Source organism: Chelonia mydas, chromosome 23, assembly GCF_015237465.2.
Source record: "Chelonia mydas isolate rCheMyd1 chromosome 23, rCheMyd1.pri.v2, whole genome shotgun sequence".
In the NCBI taxonomy this organism is placed as follows: Eukaryota; Metazoa; Chordata; order Testudines; family Cheloniidae; genus Chelonia; species Chelonia mydas.
This window is the reverse complement of record NC_051263.2, coordinates 17,276,499-17,289,800: the sequence shown is the minus strand read 5'-3', so window position 1 is coordinate 17,289,800 and position 13,302 is coordinate 17,276,499. Positions and strand designations below refer to the sequence as shown.

Here is a 13,302-nt window from a genome sequence, read left to right as displayed (position 1 = left end):
GTCCCACCCAGCCCCAGGGCAGGGACTGGCTGTCTCAGGGGGGCTGGGAATGGGGCCCGGGGCCCTTCCCCTCTAGGGGGGGTCCCATCCGGCCCCAGGGCAGGGACTGGCTGGCTCAGGGGGGTGGGGAATGGGGCCTTTCCTCTCTCCCCACGGTGGCTGAGCTGGTGGGGTCCTCTCTTCTGATGGAGCCCCCTACTTCCCGATCTGCCACCGCCCCCCTCACTGGGGCTGCCTTCCCTTCACCGCTCCTGGCCTCCCTCCTCCAGCTTTTCTTTTGTCTTGTCCTTTTCTTTTGTTTCTTGGGGCCGGGATCCTCCCCTGCCCCTCGCTTTTGCTCGTTCAGCTTTCAAGTGCCTCTTTCTTTCGTGGTTTTCTCTTTCTGTCTTTCTGTGTCTCTCTCACGGGGTCCCCGGATGCTGCTCTGGATCTGCTCCCCACGCAGCCAGGCAGGACTCTGGGGGAGTCTCCTCTCCCGGAGCAGCCTGTCTGCAGGGCACACAGCTCCCCCGGCTCCACCTTCCTGGGGCTGACCCCGGAGCCTCCAGCCTCCCCTGCCCCTCCGGGCACTTCCCCCAGCGAGTCCACTCAGGCGGGGTCCTGGGGAAGCCAGAGGGTCCTGCCCCCCAACTCTGCAGTCAGACGTGACTTTCAGCCAGCCAGTAACACAGGAGGTTTATTAGACGACAGGAACATGGTCTAAACCAGAGCTTGTAGGTGCAGAGAACAGGACCCCTCAGCCGGGTCCATTTTGGGGGCCAGGGAGCCAGACAACCACGTCTGCCCTTCACTCCATGTCCCGGCCAGCCCCAAACTGACTCTCTCCAGCCCCCCAACCCCCTCCTCTGGGCTTTGTCCCTTTCCCGGGCCAGGAAGGCACCTGATTCCTTTGTTCTCCAACCCTTTAGCTCTCACCTTGCAGGGGGGAAGGGCCCGGGCCATCAGTGGCCAGGAAACAGGGTGTCGCCCATTGTCTGTGTCCAGACCCCTGCACACACCTGCCCTCTAGGGCTCTGCAAGGATCATACATCCTTATCCCACCACCTAGATACTTAAGAACTGCCTAGGGGAAACTGAGGCACCCCCACACTATTCAGAGGAAACATTAAGAACAGTCCCGCTTCGTCACAGTCTCCATTCATTCTTCCTAGTTTTCATTTTTCCAAGTTTTTCGTTTGTTCTCGGGTTTGTTCTAGGTTTTCATTCCGTCTCTGGTTCTTTCTCGTGTTCCACAAATTCTTCTTAGCTTTTCATTCGTTCGTTCCAGTTTTTCATTCATTTTTTCCTGGTTTTTCATTTGTTTTTCCTCATTTTCTATTCGTTCTCTGGTTCTTTCTAGCTTTCCATTCATTCATTCCAGTTTTTCATTCATTTTTTCCCAGTTTTTCATTCGTTTTTCCTCGTTTTCTCTTCGTTCTCTGGTTCTTTCTAGCTTTTCATTCGTTCGTTCCAGTTTTTTCATTCATTCTTCCCAGTGTTCATTCATTTTTCCTTGTTTTTTATTCATTCTCCGGTGCTTTCTAGTGTTTCACAAATTCTTTCTAGCTTTTCATTTGTTCCATCCAGTTTTTCATTTATTCTTCCTAGCTTTTCATTCGTTTTTCCTCATTTTTTATTCGGTCTCTGGTTCTTTCTAGTGTTTCACAAATTCTTCGTAGCTTTTCATTCGTTCTTTCCAGTTTTTCATTCATTCTTCCCCCTTTTTCATTTGTTCTTTTGTTCTTTCGAGTTTTTCACTTTTCCCTTCTCCCTTTTTACTGATGGGTACTTTCCATTTCTTCCTTTGTTCCCTCTGCGCCCCCAGCCCCTTTTACATCACCCCTTCTGCCCTGCTGGTCTGTGGCCAGGGTCAGCTGCCTGCCCCTCCACCCTCCCCGCTCCCCCCCCACCCGCATCAGCCCCATCGGGGGCAGGAAGGGTGTAAATATTTAGATTGGAGCCACCTGGAGGCCGGGCTGAGCCATCCGTCACCCCCTCGCCCCCGCCAGCTGTACCCAGCCCTGGCCTGACGCAGGCTCGGATGCGGGGGATCGGAAGTGCATCCTGGAACGTGCTTTGTATGGGGTGGGGGGGTGGATATTTGGGATGGATGGAGGGTGTCGTCATGGGGGGTGACTGGTTTCCTCATGAGCTGGGCCTGGCGGCAGCCGGCAAAGAACCCAGGAGTCCTGGCTCCCAGCCCCCTGCTCTACCCACTAGACCCCACTCCCTTCCCCTCCCCAAGCCAGGAGAGAACCCAGGTGTCCTTGCTCCTGGCCCTTGTTTCTCGGGCCGGGTGAAGGGGTCCCCCTATCAAGAGCCCCTGCCCGCAGCTGCAGGGCACATGACAGCACATTCCTTTCGGATGAGATCGAAATTGCAAGTCATCAAAGCTGGGGGGAGGGAGGCTGGGGACATGGGCTGGGGAGCCCGGGGGGCCCTGGGGATGCGGGCTGGGGCGGGCCTGGCTTGGGGGTCCCCTGGGGATGTGGGTTGGGGGGGCCCTGGCCTGGGGGGCCTTGGGGATACTGGCGGGGGGGGGGTCTCTTGGGACAAGCTGGGGGAAGGGGCTGGATGCTCAGCTGCAGGCAAGTGCGAAGTTGCATCAGGGGCCAGCTTGGCTCGGGCAGCGGGGGGCAGCTGGGGTCATGTTTTCCCTGGCACCGCGCCCGTGTGTGTCAGGCAAAGTCCCAGCGAAGCTGAACCCCCCCCCGCCCGGTCCCCCCGCTGACACACAAACGCCAGCCAGGTCTGGGTGAGCCACGGCCCGGCCTGAGCGCTGAGCCCGTGGGTACAGATGAGTCTGCAGAAACCGGTGCGGGCACCGCCTGTCTTCAGGCCCCAGCCTGGGCCCGTAGTGCCAGGGGTAGGCACGGCTGGGGCGTCGGGAGCCGGGGTGGGGCCCATAATGCCGGGGGTGGGCATGGCAGGGCTGGGGCGTCGGGACCCGGTGTGGGGCCCCTAATGCCAGGGGTAGGCACGGCTGGGGCATCGGGAGCCGGGGTGGGGCCCATAATGCCGGGGTGGGCATGGCAGGGCTGGGGCGTCAGGACCCGGTGTGAGGCCCGTAATGCCAGGGGTGGGCATGGCAGGGCTGGGGCGTCGGGACCCGGTATGGGGCCCATAATGCCAGGGGTGGGCATGGCAGGGCTGGGGCATTGGGACACAGTGTGGGGCTTGTTATGCCATGGGTGGGCATGGCAGGGCTGGGGCGTCGGGACCCGGTGTGGGGCCCCTAATGCCAGGGGTGGGCATGGCACGGCTGGGGCGTCGGGACCCGGTGTGGGGCCCATAATGCCGGGGTGGGCATGGCAGGGCTGGGGCGTCAGGACCCGGTGTGAGGCCCGTAATGCCAGGGGTGGGCATGGCAGGGCTGGGGCGTCGGGACCCGGTATGGGGCCCATAATGCCAGGGGTGGGCATGGCAGGGCTGGGGCATTGGGACACAGTGTGGGGCTTGTTATGCCAGGGGTAGGCATGGCAGGGCTGGGCCGTCGGGACCCAGTGTGGGGCCCGTAATGCCAGGGGTAGGCATGGCAGGGCTGGGGCGTCGGGACCCAGTGTGGGGCCCGTAATGCCAGGGGTGGGCATGGCAGGGCTGGGGCGTCGGGACCCGGTGTGTGGCCCATAATGCCAGGGGTGGGCATGGCAGGGCTGGGGCGTCGGGACCCGGTATGGGGCTTGTTATTCAAGGGGTGGACATGGCAGGGCTGGGGCGTCGGGACCCGGTGTGGGGCCCGTAATGCCAGGGGTGGGCATGGCAGGGCTGGGGCATTGGGACACAGTGTGGGGCTTGTTATGCCATGGGTGGGCATGGCAGGGCTGGGGCGTCGGGACCCGGTGTGTGGCCCGTAATGCGAGGGGTGGGCATGGCAGGGCTGGGCCGTCGGGACCCAGTGTGGGGCCCGTAATGCCAGGGGTGGGCATAGCAGGGGTGGGGCATTGGGACCCGATGTGGGGCCCGTAATGCCAGGAGTGGGCATGGCAGGGCTGGGCCGTCGGGACCCAGTGTGGGGCCCGTAATGCCAGGGGTGGGCATGGCAGGGCTGGGGCGTCGGGACCCGGTGTGGAGCTTGTTATGCCAGGGGTGGGCATGGCAGGGCTGGGGCATCGGGACCCAGTGTGGGGCCCGTAATGCCAGGGGTGGGCATGGCAGGGCTGGGGCATTGGGACACAGTGTGGGGCTTGTTATGCCATGAATGGGCATGGCAGGGCTGGGGCGTCGGGACCCGGTGTGGGGCCCGCAATGCCAGGGGTGGGCATGGCAGGGCTGGGCCGTCGGGACCCAGTGTGGGGCCCGTAATGCCAGGGGTGGGCATGGCAGGGCTGGGCCGTCGGGACCCAGTGTGGGGCCCGTAATGCCAGGGGTGGGCATGGGAGGTCTGGGGCATTGGGACCCAGTGTGGGGCCCATAATGCCAGGGGTGGGCATGGCAGGGCTGGGCCGTCGGGACCCAGTGTGGGGCCCGTAATGCCAGGGGTAGGCATGGCAGGGCTGGGGCATTGGGACACAGTGTGGGGCTTGTTATGCCATGGGTGGGCATGGCAGGGCTGGGGCGTCGGGACCCGGTGTGGGGCCCATAATGCCAGGGGTGGGCATGGCAGGGCTGGGGCGTCGGGACCCGGTGTGTGGCCCGTAATGCCAGGGGTGGGCATGGCAGGGCTGGGCCGTCGGGACCCGGTGTGTGGCCCGTAATGCCAGGGGTGGGCATGGCAGGGCTGGGCCGTCGGGACCCAGTGTGGGGCCTGTAATGCCAGGGGTGGGCATGGCAGGGCTGGGGCATTGGGACCCGGTGTGGGGCCCGTAATGCCAGGGGTGGGCATGGCAGGGCTGGGCCGTCGGGACCCAGTGTGGGGCCCGTAATGCCAGGGGTGGGCATGGCAGGGCTGGGGCATTGGGACACAGTGTGGGGCTTGTTATGCCATGGGTGGGCATGGCAGGGCTGGGGCGTCGGGACCCGGTGTGTGGCCCGTAATGCGAGGGGTGGGCATGGCAGGGCTGGGGCGTCGGGACCCGGTATGGGGCTTGTTATTCAAGGGGTGGATATGGCAGGGCTGGGGCGTCGGGACCCGGTGTGGGGCCCGTAATGCCAGGGGTGGGCATGGCAGGGCTGGGCCGTCGGGACCCAGTGTGGGGCCTGTAATGCCAGGGGTGGGCATGGCGGGGTGGGGCATTGGGACCCGGTGTAGGGCCCGTAATGCCAGGGGTGGGCATGGCAGGGCTGGGCCGTCGGGACCCAGTGTGGGGCCCGTAATGCCAGGGGTGGGCATGGCAGGGCTGGGACATTGGGACCCGGTGTGGAGCTTGTTATGCCAGGGGTGGGCATGGCAGGGCTGGGGCATCGGGACCCAGTGTGGGGCCCGTAATGCCAGGGGTGGGCATGGCAGGGCTGGGGCATTGGGACACAGTGTGGGGCTTGTTATGCCATGAATGGGCATGGCAGGGCTGGGGCGTCGGGACCCGGTGTGTGGCCCGTAATGCCAGGGGTGGGCATGGCAGGGTTGGGCCGTCGGGACCCAGTGTGGGGCCTGTAATGCCAGGGGTGGGCATGGCAGGGCTGGGGCATTGGGACCCGGTGTGGGGCCCGTAATGCCAGGGGTGGGCATGGCAGGGCTGGGCCGTCGGGACCCAGTGTGGGGCCCGTAATGCCAGGGGTGGGCATGGGAGGTCTGGGGCATTGGGACCCAGTGTGGGGCCCATAATGCCAGGGGTGGGCATGGCAGGGGCGTCGGGACCCGGTGTGGGGCCCGTAATGCCAGGGGTGGGCATGGCAGGGCTGGGGCGTCGGGACCCGGTGTGGGGCCCGTAATGCCAGGGGTGGGCATGGCGGGCTGGGGCATTGGGACCCGGTATGGGGCCCGTAATGCCAGGGGTGGGCATGGCAGGGCTGGGGCATTGGGACACAGTGTGGGGCTTGTTATGCCATGAATGGGCATGGCAGGGCTGGGGCGTCGGGACCCGGTGTGTGGCCCGTAATGCCAGGGGTGGGCATGGCAGGGCTGGGCCGTCGGGACCCAGTGTGGGGCCTGTAATGCCAGGGGTGGGCATGGCAGGGCTGGGGCATTGGGACCCAGTGTGGGGCCCATAATGCCAGGGGTGGGCATGGCAGGGGCGTCGGGACCCGGTGTGGGGCCCGTAATGCCAGGGGTGGGCATGGCAGGGCTGGGGCATTGGGACCCGGTATGGGGCCCGTAATGCCAGGGGTGGGCATGGCAGGGCTGGGGCATTGGGACCCGGTGTGGGGCCCATAATGCTAGGGGTGGGCATGGCAGGGCTGGGGCATTGGGACCCGGTGTGGGGCCCATAATGCCAGGGGTGGGCATGGCAGGGCGGGGCATCAGGACCCGGCGTGGGGCCCTTAGTGCCAGGGGTGGGCCCTTGGCACAGTGCCCAAAGGGGAAGGAGGTGTGGGTCCATGGAGGCCGGGCCAGCTGCACGACTTGCACCAGGAAGGGATGGGAGCTGCCCATGCCAGACCTGGGAACTGGGCACAATCGGGCTCATCCCTGCAGCCCAGCCTTTGGCCTACTGGGCGCCCCCCTGTCTGGCCATGAGGCAAAGCCAAATATTTATATTTTCATCGGCTCTGTTTACTGTTTGAGAGCCAGGAGATGAACCTTGAGAGAACCCAGGAGTCCTGGCTCCCAGCCCCCCCAGCTCTAACCCACTAGAGCCCACTCCCCTCCCAGAGCTAGGGATAAGGACCCAGGAGTCCTGGCTCCCAGCCCCCCTACGCCCCCGCATCCAACAGACACCACGTTCCACAATAAACTAATCCTGTTAGCTGTACACACGCAACCGGATGTTGTGAGGTTTTGCAGATGTTCTGAGTAGCTGCTTTAACACCCACACACCCACAGCGCAGGGCCCGGCCCCTCCAGCAGGGGGCGCCAGGGATGCACACACAGCGCAGGACCCCGGCCCTCCAACGGGGGGCGCCAGGGACACACACAGCATGCAGGACCCCGCCCCTCCTGCAGGGGCACCAGGGACGCACACACAGCGCAGGACCCTGCCCCTCCAGCAGGGGGCGCCAGGGACACACACACAGCGCAGGGCCCCGCCCTTCCAACAGGGGGCACCAGGGATGTGCACACAGCGCAGGACCCCACCCCTCCAACAGGGGGCGCCAGGGACACACACACAGCACAGGGCCTGGCCCCTCCAGCGGGGGGCCCCAGGGACGCACACACAGCGCAGGGCCCGGCTCCTCCAGCAGGGTGCGCCAGGGACACACACATAGCGCAGGGCCCGGCTCCTCCAGCAGGGGGCTCCAGGGACACACACACAGCGCAGGACCCCGCCCCTCCTGCAGGGGGCGCCAGGGACACACACACAGCACAGGGCCCGGCCCCTCCAGCAGGGGGCGCCAGGGACACACACACAGCGCAGGGCCCGGCCCCTCCGGCAGGGGGCGCCAGGGACACACACATAGCGCAGGGCCCGGCTCCTCCGGCAGGGGGCCCCAGGGACGCACACACAGCGCAGGGCCCGGCCCCTCCGGCAGGGGGCGCCAGGGACGCACACACAGAACAGGGCCCGGCCCCTCCAGCAGGGGGCGCCAGGGACACACACACAGTGCAGGGCCCGGCCCCTCCAGCAGGGGGCGCCAGGGACGCGCACACCCCGCAGGGCCCGGCTCCTCCAGCAGGGGGCTCCAGGGACGCACACACAGCGCAGGACCCGGCCCCTCCAGCAGGGGGCGCCAGGGACACACACACAGCGCAGGGCCCTGCCCCTCCAGCAGGGGGCGCCAGGGACACACACACCCCGCAGGACCCGGCCCCTCCGGCAGGGGGTCCAGGGGCACACACAGGCTGCTCTAGCCCGGCCTGTTCTGCGTGAGCACTTTCGGGCCCAAAGTCCCAAGTCCCCGGGGATGAAATCATTGTGCCTACGTGCCCTGGTGGTGGGCATGGCCACAGGCCTGAATGAGCGACTGGGGCAAAGGGGATGGTGGTGAGCAAACCCAGGAATCCTGCCTCTCCCCTCCCCCCCACTCTAACCACTCGATCCCCCACCCCCTTCCTGAGCCAGGGAGAGAACCCAGGTGTCCTGGCTCCCCAACACACGCTCCCATTCTCTGACCACTGGACCGCCATGTTCCCCTTCCCCCAAAGAGCTCTGCTCCCACAGGGATGGGTGGTGGTGTGAACCCCGAAAAACAGTGGGGGGGCAGTGGAAGGATAGCTGGCAGCAGGGGTGTCTGGAGATAGGGGAGGGATGGTGGTAGATGGTATCTGGGTGTCGGGGGGGCCAGGAGGGATTGGGGGGTTAGGGTGTTGGGGGACCCTGGAGGAAAAGAGGGAAGGGGGGATGCAGACCCTGAGATGGGGAGATGGGGACCCTTGGGGGGGGTTGGGGGGATCCCAGAGGGATGGGGAGGCTGGTGACCCTGGGGGGAGGGCAGAACAGGAGTGCAGGGGACCCTGAAGGGGGGATTGGGGGGATCCTGGGGGGGGGTGGGGGGCTGGGGAGCCCAGAGGGATAGGAACTGGAGACCCTGAAGGGAGAGCTGGGGGCATGGGGACCCCGGGGGGGCGGGAAGGACAGAGGGGCTGGGGATCCTGGAGGGGGATGTTGAGGGATCCTGGTGGGGGGCCGGGGGACCCTGGAGGGATGGTAGCTGGGAGTGAGGGTGCCAGGGGACCCGGGGGCGCTGGGCTCCCTGGGGGATGGGGACCCCGGATAGGAGGATGGGGGCCTGGGGAACCCAGGGGGATGGGGGATGGGGGACCCCGGCTGCTCCTCCCCCCCCTTCCTTTCCCCGAGTTGCATCAGGTTCCTTTTATGTGGCCGCGGCTGGCCGGACGCTCCGCGAGTCAGTGACCAGAGCGGTCCCATGACTCAGGCCCACGGGGGGGGGGACCCTGCCCGGGGGGATAAATAGGTGCCCAGGGGACCCTCCGGGCTCAGAAAAACAGGAGCAGCCAGAGACGGGCCGGGAGCCCCTCGCACGTCCCCCGCACTGACCTGCCAAGGAAACACAACTCACCCCCACTGGGCTGCCTGCTCGGCTTGGAGCATTGCTGCTGTCGGACGCCTGGGTTCTCTCGCCGGCTCTCGGAGGGGAGTGAGGTCTAGTGGTTAGAGCAGGGGGGGCGCCAGGACGCCTGGGTTCTCTCCCTGGTTTGGGCTCGGATCCGGCACTGCCTGTCAGCCCTCGGCATGTGGGGTAGCTCGACCCCCGTCCCAGCGGAGTCCTGGCTGCTGCTGGCTGCCCTGATGTGGGGGACCCGGCCCCCCGCTCCCTCCCAGGCCGCCCCCCTGCAGAACTCCAGCCCCCTGTACCAGTTCGACGGGCAGGTTCGGCTCCGACACCTGTACACAGCTAACACCCACACGCAGCTGTACCTGGAGATCACCCCGCAGGGCGAGGTGCGCGGGGCCCCCGACCAGACCCCCTACAGTGAGTACCGGTGGGTGATGGCGATGGGCGGGGGGAGGGCAGTTGGGAACCAGGACTCCTGGGTTCTCTCCCTGGCTCTGGGAGGGTCTAGTGGTTAGAACGGGGGAGGGCTGGGAGCCAGGACTCCTGGGTTCTGTCACAGGCTCTGGGAGGGGAGTGGGGTCGAGTGGTTAGAGCGTGGCGGGGGCTGGGAGCCAAGACTCCTGAGTTCTCTGCCTGGCTCTGGGAGGGGAGTGGGGTCTAGCTGGTTAGAGCAGAGGAGCAGGGCTAGGAGCCCGGACGCCTGGGTTCCCTTGCTGACTTTGCTCTGCCTCGGGTGCTGCAGGTCTGATGGAGATTAAGGCGGTGAAACCTGGTGTGATCCGGATGCAAGGGATGAAAACGCTCCTGTTTCTGTGCATGGATCCCAGCGGGCATCTGCATGGGGCGGTGAGTGGAACCCCGGCAGCAGGGGGTAGGGTTAGGGTCTGGGGGGTTAGCTAGATGGGAGAGGGGGACACACAGCCAACCAAAGGGCCCCTCCAGCCCTGCATCTCTCCCCCTCCCTGCCATCCTGCCTCTGCAAGGGGAGGGGGGGTCTAGTGGTTAGAGCAAGGGGGGCTGGGAGTCAGGACTCCTGGGTTCTCTCCCCAGCTCTTGGAGGGGAGTGGGGTCTAGTGGTTAGAGCTGGGGGGGCTGTGTCACGGCACAGGCTGGGAGTCTGGACTCCTGGGTTCTCTCCCCGGCTCTGGGAGGGGAGTGGGGTCTAGTGGTTAGAGCAGGGGGGGCGGGGGGGCACTGTGTCACGGCACAGGCTGGGAGTCAGGACTCCTGGGTTCTCTCCCCAGCTCTTGGAGGGGAGTGGGGTCTAGTGGTTAGATCGGGGGGGCGGGGGGGGCTGTGTCACGGCACAGGCTGGGAGTCTGGACTCCTGGGTTCTCTCCCTGGCTCTGGGAGGGGAGTGGGGTCTAGTGGTTAGACCGGAGGGGCGGGGGGGGGCTGTGTCACGGCACAGGCTGGGAGTCTGGACTCCTGGGTTCTCTCCCCGGCTCTGGGAGGGGAGTGGTTCTAGTGGTTAGAGTGGGGGGAGCCAGGACTTCTGGGTTCTCTTGTGAGCTCTGGGAGGGGAGTGAGGTCTAATGCTTAGAGCAGGGAGGATCCTCAGACACAGCTGCTCACCTGCACCCCTATAATCTCCCTCCCCCGCAGAGCTCATACTCGGAGGCCTGTAATTTCCGGGAGAAGGTTCAGCGCGATGGGTACAACCTCTACTTCTCTGAGACCCGCAACATCCCTGTCAGCCTGAGGCCTGCGGAGGGGCCCCCTGGGGCCCGGGGGCACCCGGCCCCCCGTCTCTTCCACTTCCTGCCCATGGTCAGCCGGGTGCCGGTGGAGCCCGTCCTGCTGGAATACGACTTCTACGGCGACCCGCCGCTGGATGTGGAGTCCTCCGACCCCCTCAGCATGATGGGCCGCCTCTCCCGGGTCCTGAGCCCCAGCTACATCTTCTGAGAGCCGGGACTCCTGGGTCCCCTGCCCGGCTCAGGGAGGGGAGCAGGGTCTAGTGGTTAGAGCAGAGGGGCGCTGGGAGGCAGGACTCCTGGGTTCTCTCCCTGGCTCCGGGACTGATTTCCCCTGGACTGGGACTCTATGGATGCCAGCGCTGAGTAGACTGATGCAGACAGTGGTCCGTGAGACGCAGCGCCATCGGTCCTACGGGCCGCTTCCCACCAGCCGTATTTGGTTCCAATTTTTTTACATATTTAATAACTTATTTATTAGCCAGATGGGTTTATTTATTGAGCGGGTTCGTGGAATCCGTGGCTGGCTGGGGCGGGCAGGCGAGGGGATTCCTGCTATTTATTGGGGCATCGTTCCAGGACTGGCTATTTATTGCGGGGTCCGTGGTGGCTTCGTGGCCAATGGCTTGAGAATAAAGAACTGGTGTGAGCCAAACCCGCCCTGGGTGTCCTGGTCTCTGTGGGGGGAGCGGTACGATTTCTGGGTTGATGCAAAGTCCGGGGTTGGAAAAGGGAGTTTGGGGCAGGACGAACCGGTGGAAATGAGGCCGGGGGCATGACCGAAAGCGAGTCCGGGGACCCAACTGGTGCAGTGTGGCACAGCGCCCCCTAGTGCCGCCCAGCGGCCCCTGCTGAGCCCCCCGCCCTGCTCCCTGCAGCCCAGCGCCGCCTTGGGGCATTGCGGCCAGCCCTGACCACGAGGGGAGAGCGCCTCCTGCTGATCCTGTCTTCTCCCTACACCCAGCGGCCAGCTGGGAGAGCGCGGGACACTTCCACACACGCTGCTGCCTCCATATTGCCCCAGCCGCCCCACTCGGCCGTGTGGGGTGCGGGGGGGGGGAGCGACAGGCCGACGGCCCGGGAGGGCCCAGAGAGCTGAGAGCCGCCTGTGAGCAGATTCCCTGCTTCGTAACAACGAGAGCCTGGGGAGCGAGAGGTGGGGGCTATGGGGCTAGCTAGTGGGGGCTATGGGGTTAGATGGGGGGCTATGGGAATAGCTAGTGGGAGCTATGGGGTTAGATGGGGGGCTATGGGGATAGTTAGAGGGGGCTATGGGGGTAGATAGGAGCTATGGGGCTAGCTAGAGGGGGCTATGGGGATAGATGGGGGGCTATAGGGATAGTTAGAGGGGGCTATGGGGTTAGATGGGGGGCTATGGGGTAGCTATTGGGGCTATGGGGTTAGATGGGGGCTATGGGGATAGTTAGAGGAGGCTATGGGGCTAGATGGGAGCTATGGGGCTAGCTAGAGGGGGCTATGGGGCGAGCTAGAGGGGGCTATGGGGATAATAAGAGGTTACGGGGATAGAGGGGGACTATGGGGATAGATGGGTGGCTATGGGGATAGATGGGGCTCTGGGGGTAGCTAACTGGGGGCTAGGGGGTATTTGGGGTGGCTATGGGGATAGCTAGATGACAGATGACTGCAGGGGATAGCTGGGTAGAGCTTGGTCACTTTGGCCACTAGGGGTCAGTGTCCCCCACTGCATGGCACCGGCTGCCCGGGGCCCATCTGGGTTCTGAGCCAAGGGGGTGGCTGTGTAGGGGGCTGAGAAGCAGCTGCTAGGCAAGATCTCGATGCCCCCTCCCCCTTTGTGCTGGGCTCCCCACAGCGAGGTTACCAGCTGGTCTTGAACTCAGCTCCCATGGAGTGACCCCCATCCTGGGTGGAAAATGGGGCCAGGGCCGGGTTAGCAGGGGGCTGCGGGTCAGGAGTGAGGGGCACCGGCAGGGCTGGGGGGGTGGGAGGGGGAGGGGCATCAGTGCTAGGATGGGGGTGGAGTTTGCTTGTTCAAAGCTCCTCCTTCGCAATTCCTCACCGAGCATCGGGGCCAGCCCTGCCGGCCATAGGGAAGTGCCCCCTGTCAGCCACCCACCCCCTCCTGCAGCCCAGCACCCCCTAGCGCTGCTCTGGGTCTGGGCATGTCCCTGTCCATCTGTCATGGGGATCCCCCAGCCCGCAGACAGTCCCAGTGTCACCCCTCCCCCTGATAATACAGCGCTGGGCGTCTGGGCCCATAATCAGGTGCCAGAGTGGGGAGAGTGGAGCCAGACTAGGGGGCAGGAAAGCAGGGTGGGGGGCATGGGGCCTTTTCCTTTCTGGCTGCACCTATTCAAGCCCGCCCAATTCTCAACTCTAACACACTAGATCCCCGCGCCAGGGATAGAACCCAGGAGTCCTGGCTCCCCCTCCTCCCACTCTAACCATGTAACACTGGGGAAGGGGACGGTCCCATCACTTGGGAAGTTCCTATGAGAAGACCACTTGTAGGTCATTGGCTTCTTGTGACAAAGTGGGACTGTTCTTAATGTTTCCTCTGAATAGTGTGGGGGTGCCTCAGTTTCCCCTAGGCAGTTCTTAAGTCTCTAGGTGGTGAGGTAAGGGTGTATGATCATTGCAGAGCCCTAGAGGGCAG

The 13,302-nt window shown here is 64.8% G+C and overlaps 1 protein-coding gene across 1 annotated transcript; it reads left to right on the top strand.

The window, feature by feature from the left end:
* The first annotated feature begins 8,729 nt into the window (after window positions 1-8,729).
* FGF21 (fibroblast growth factor 21) lies at window positions 8,730-11,343 on the top strand. The gene is made up of 3 exons (XM_027819103.3): window positions 8,730-9,387; window positions 9,713-9,816; window positions 10,576-11,343. The coding sequence occupies exons 1-3, from the start codon at window positions 9,147-9,149 to the stop codon at window positions 10,876-10,878; spliced, it is 648 nt and encodes a 215-aa protein (XP_027674904.2). The 5' UTR covers window positions 8,730-9,146; the 3' UTR covers window positions 10,879-11,343.
* The last annotated feature ends 1,959 nt before the right edge of the window (window positions 11,344-13,302 follow it).

Bases quoted from the DNA above. Each gene is read 5' to 3' on its own strand.
- FGF21 (XM_027819103.3), top strand. From the start codon at position 9,147: ATGTGGGGTAGCTCGACCCCCGTCCCAGCGGAGTCCTGGCTGCTGCTG. The intron at 9,388-9,712 runs GTGAGTACCGGT...CGGGTGCTGCAG, and splicing joins CCCCGACCAGACCCCCTACA to GTCTGATGGAGATTAAGGCG. The intron at 9,817-10,575 runs GTGAGTGGAACC...CCTCCCCCGCAG, and splicing joins GCGGGCATCTGCATGGGGCG to AGCTCATACTCGGAGGCCTG.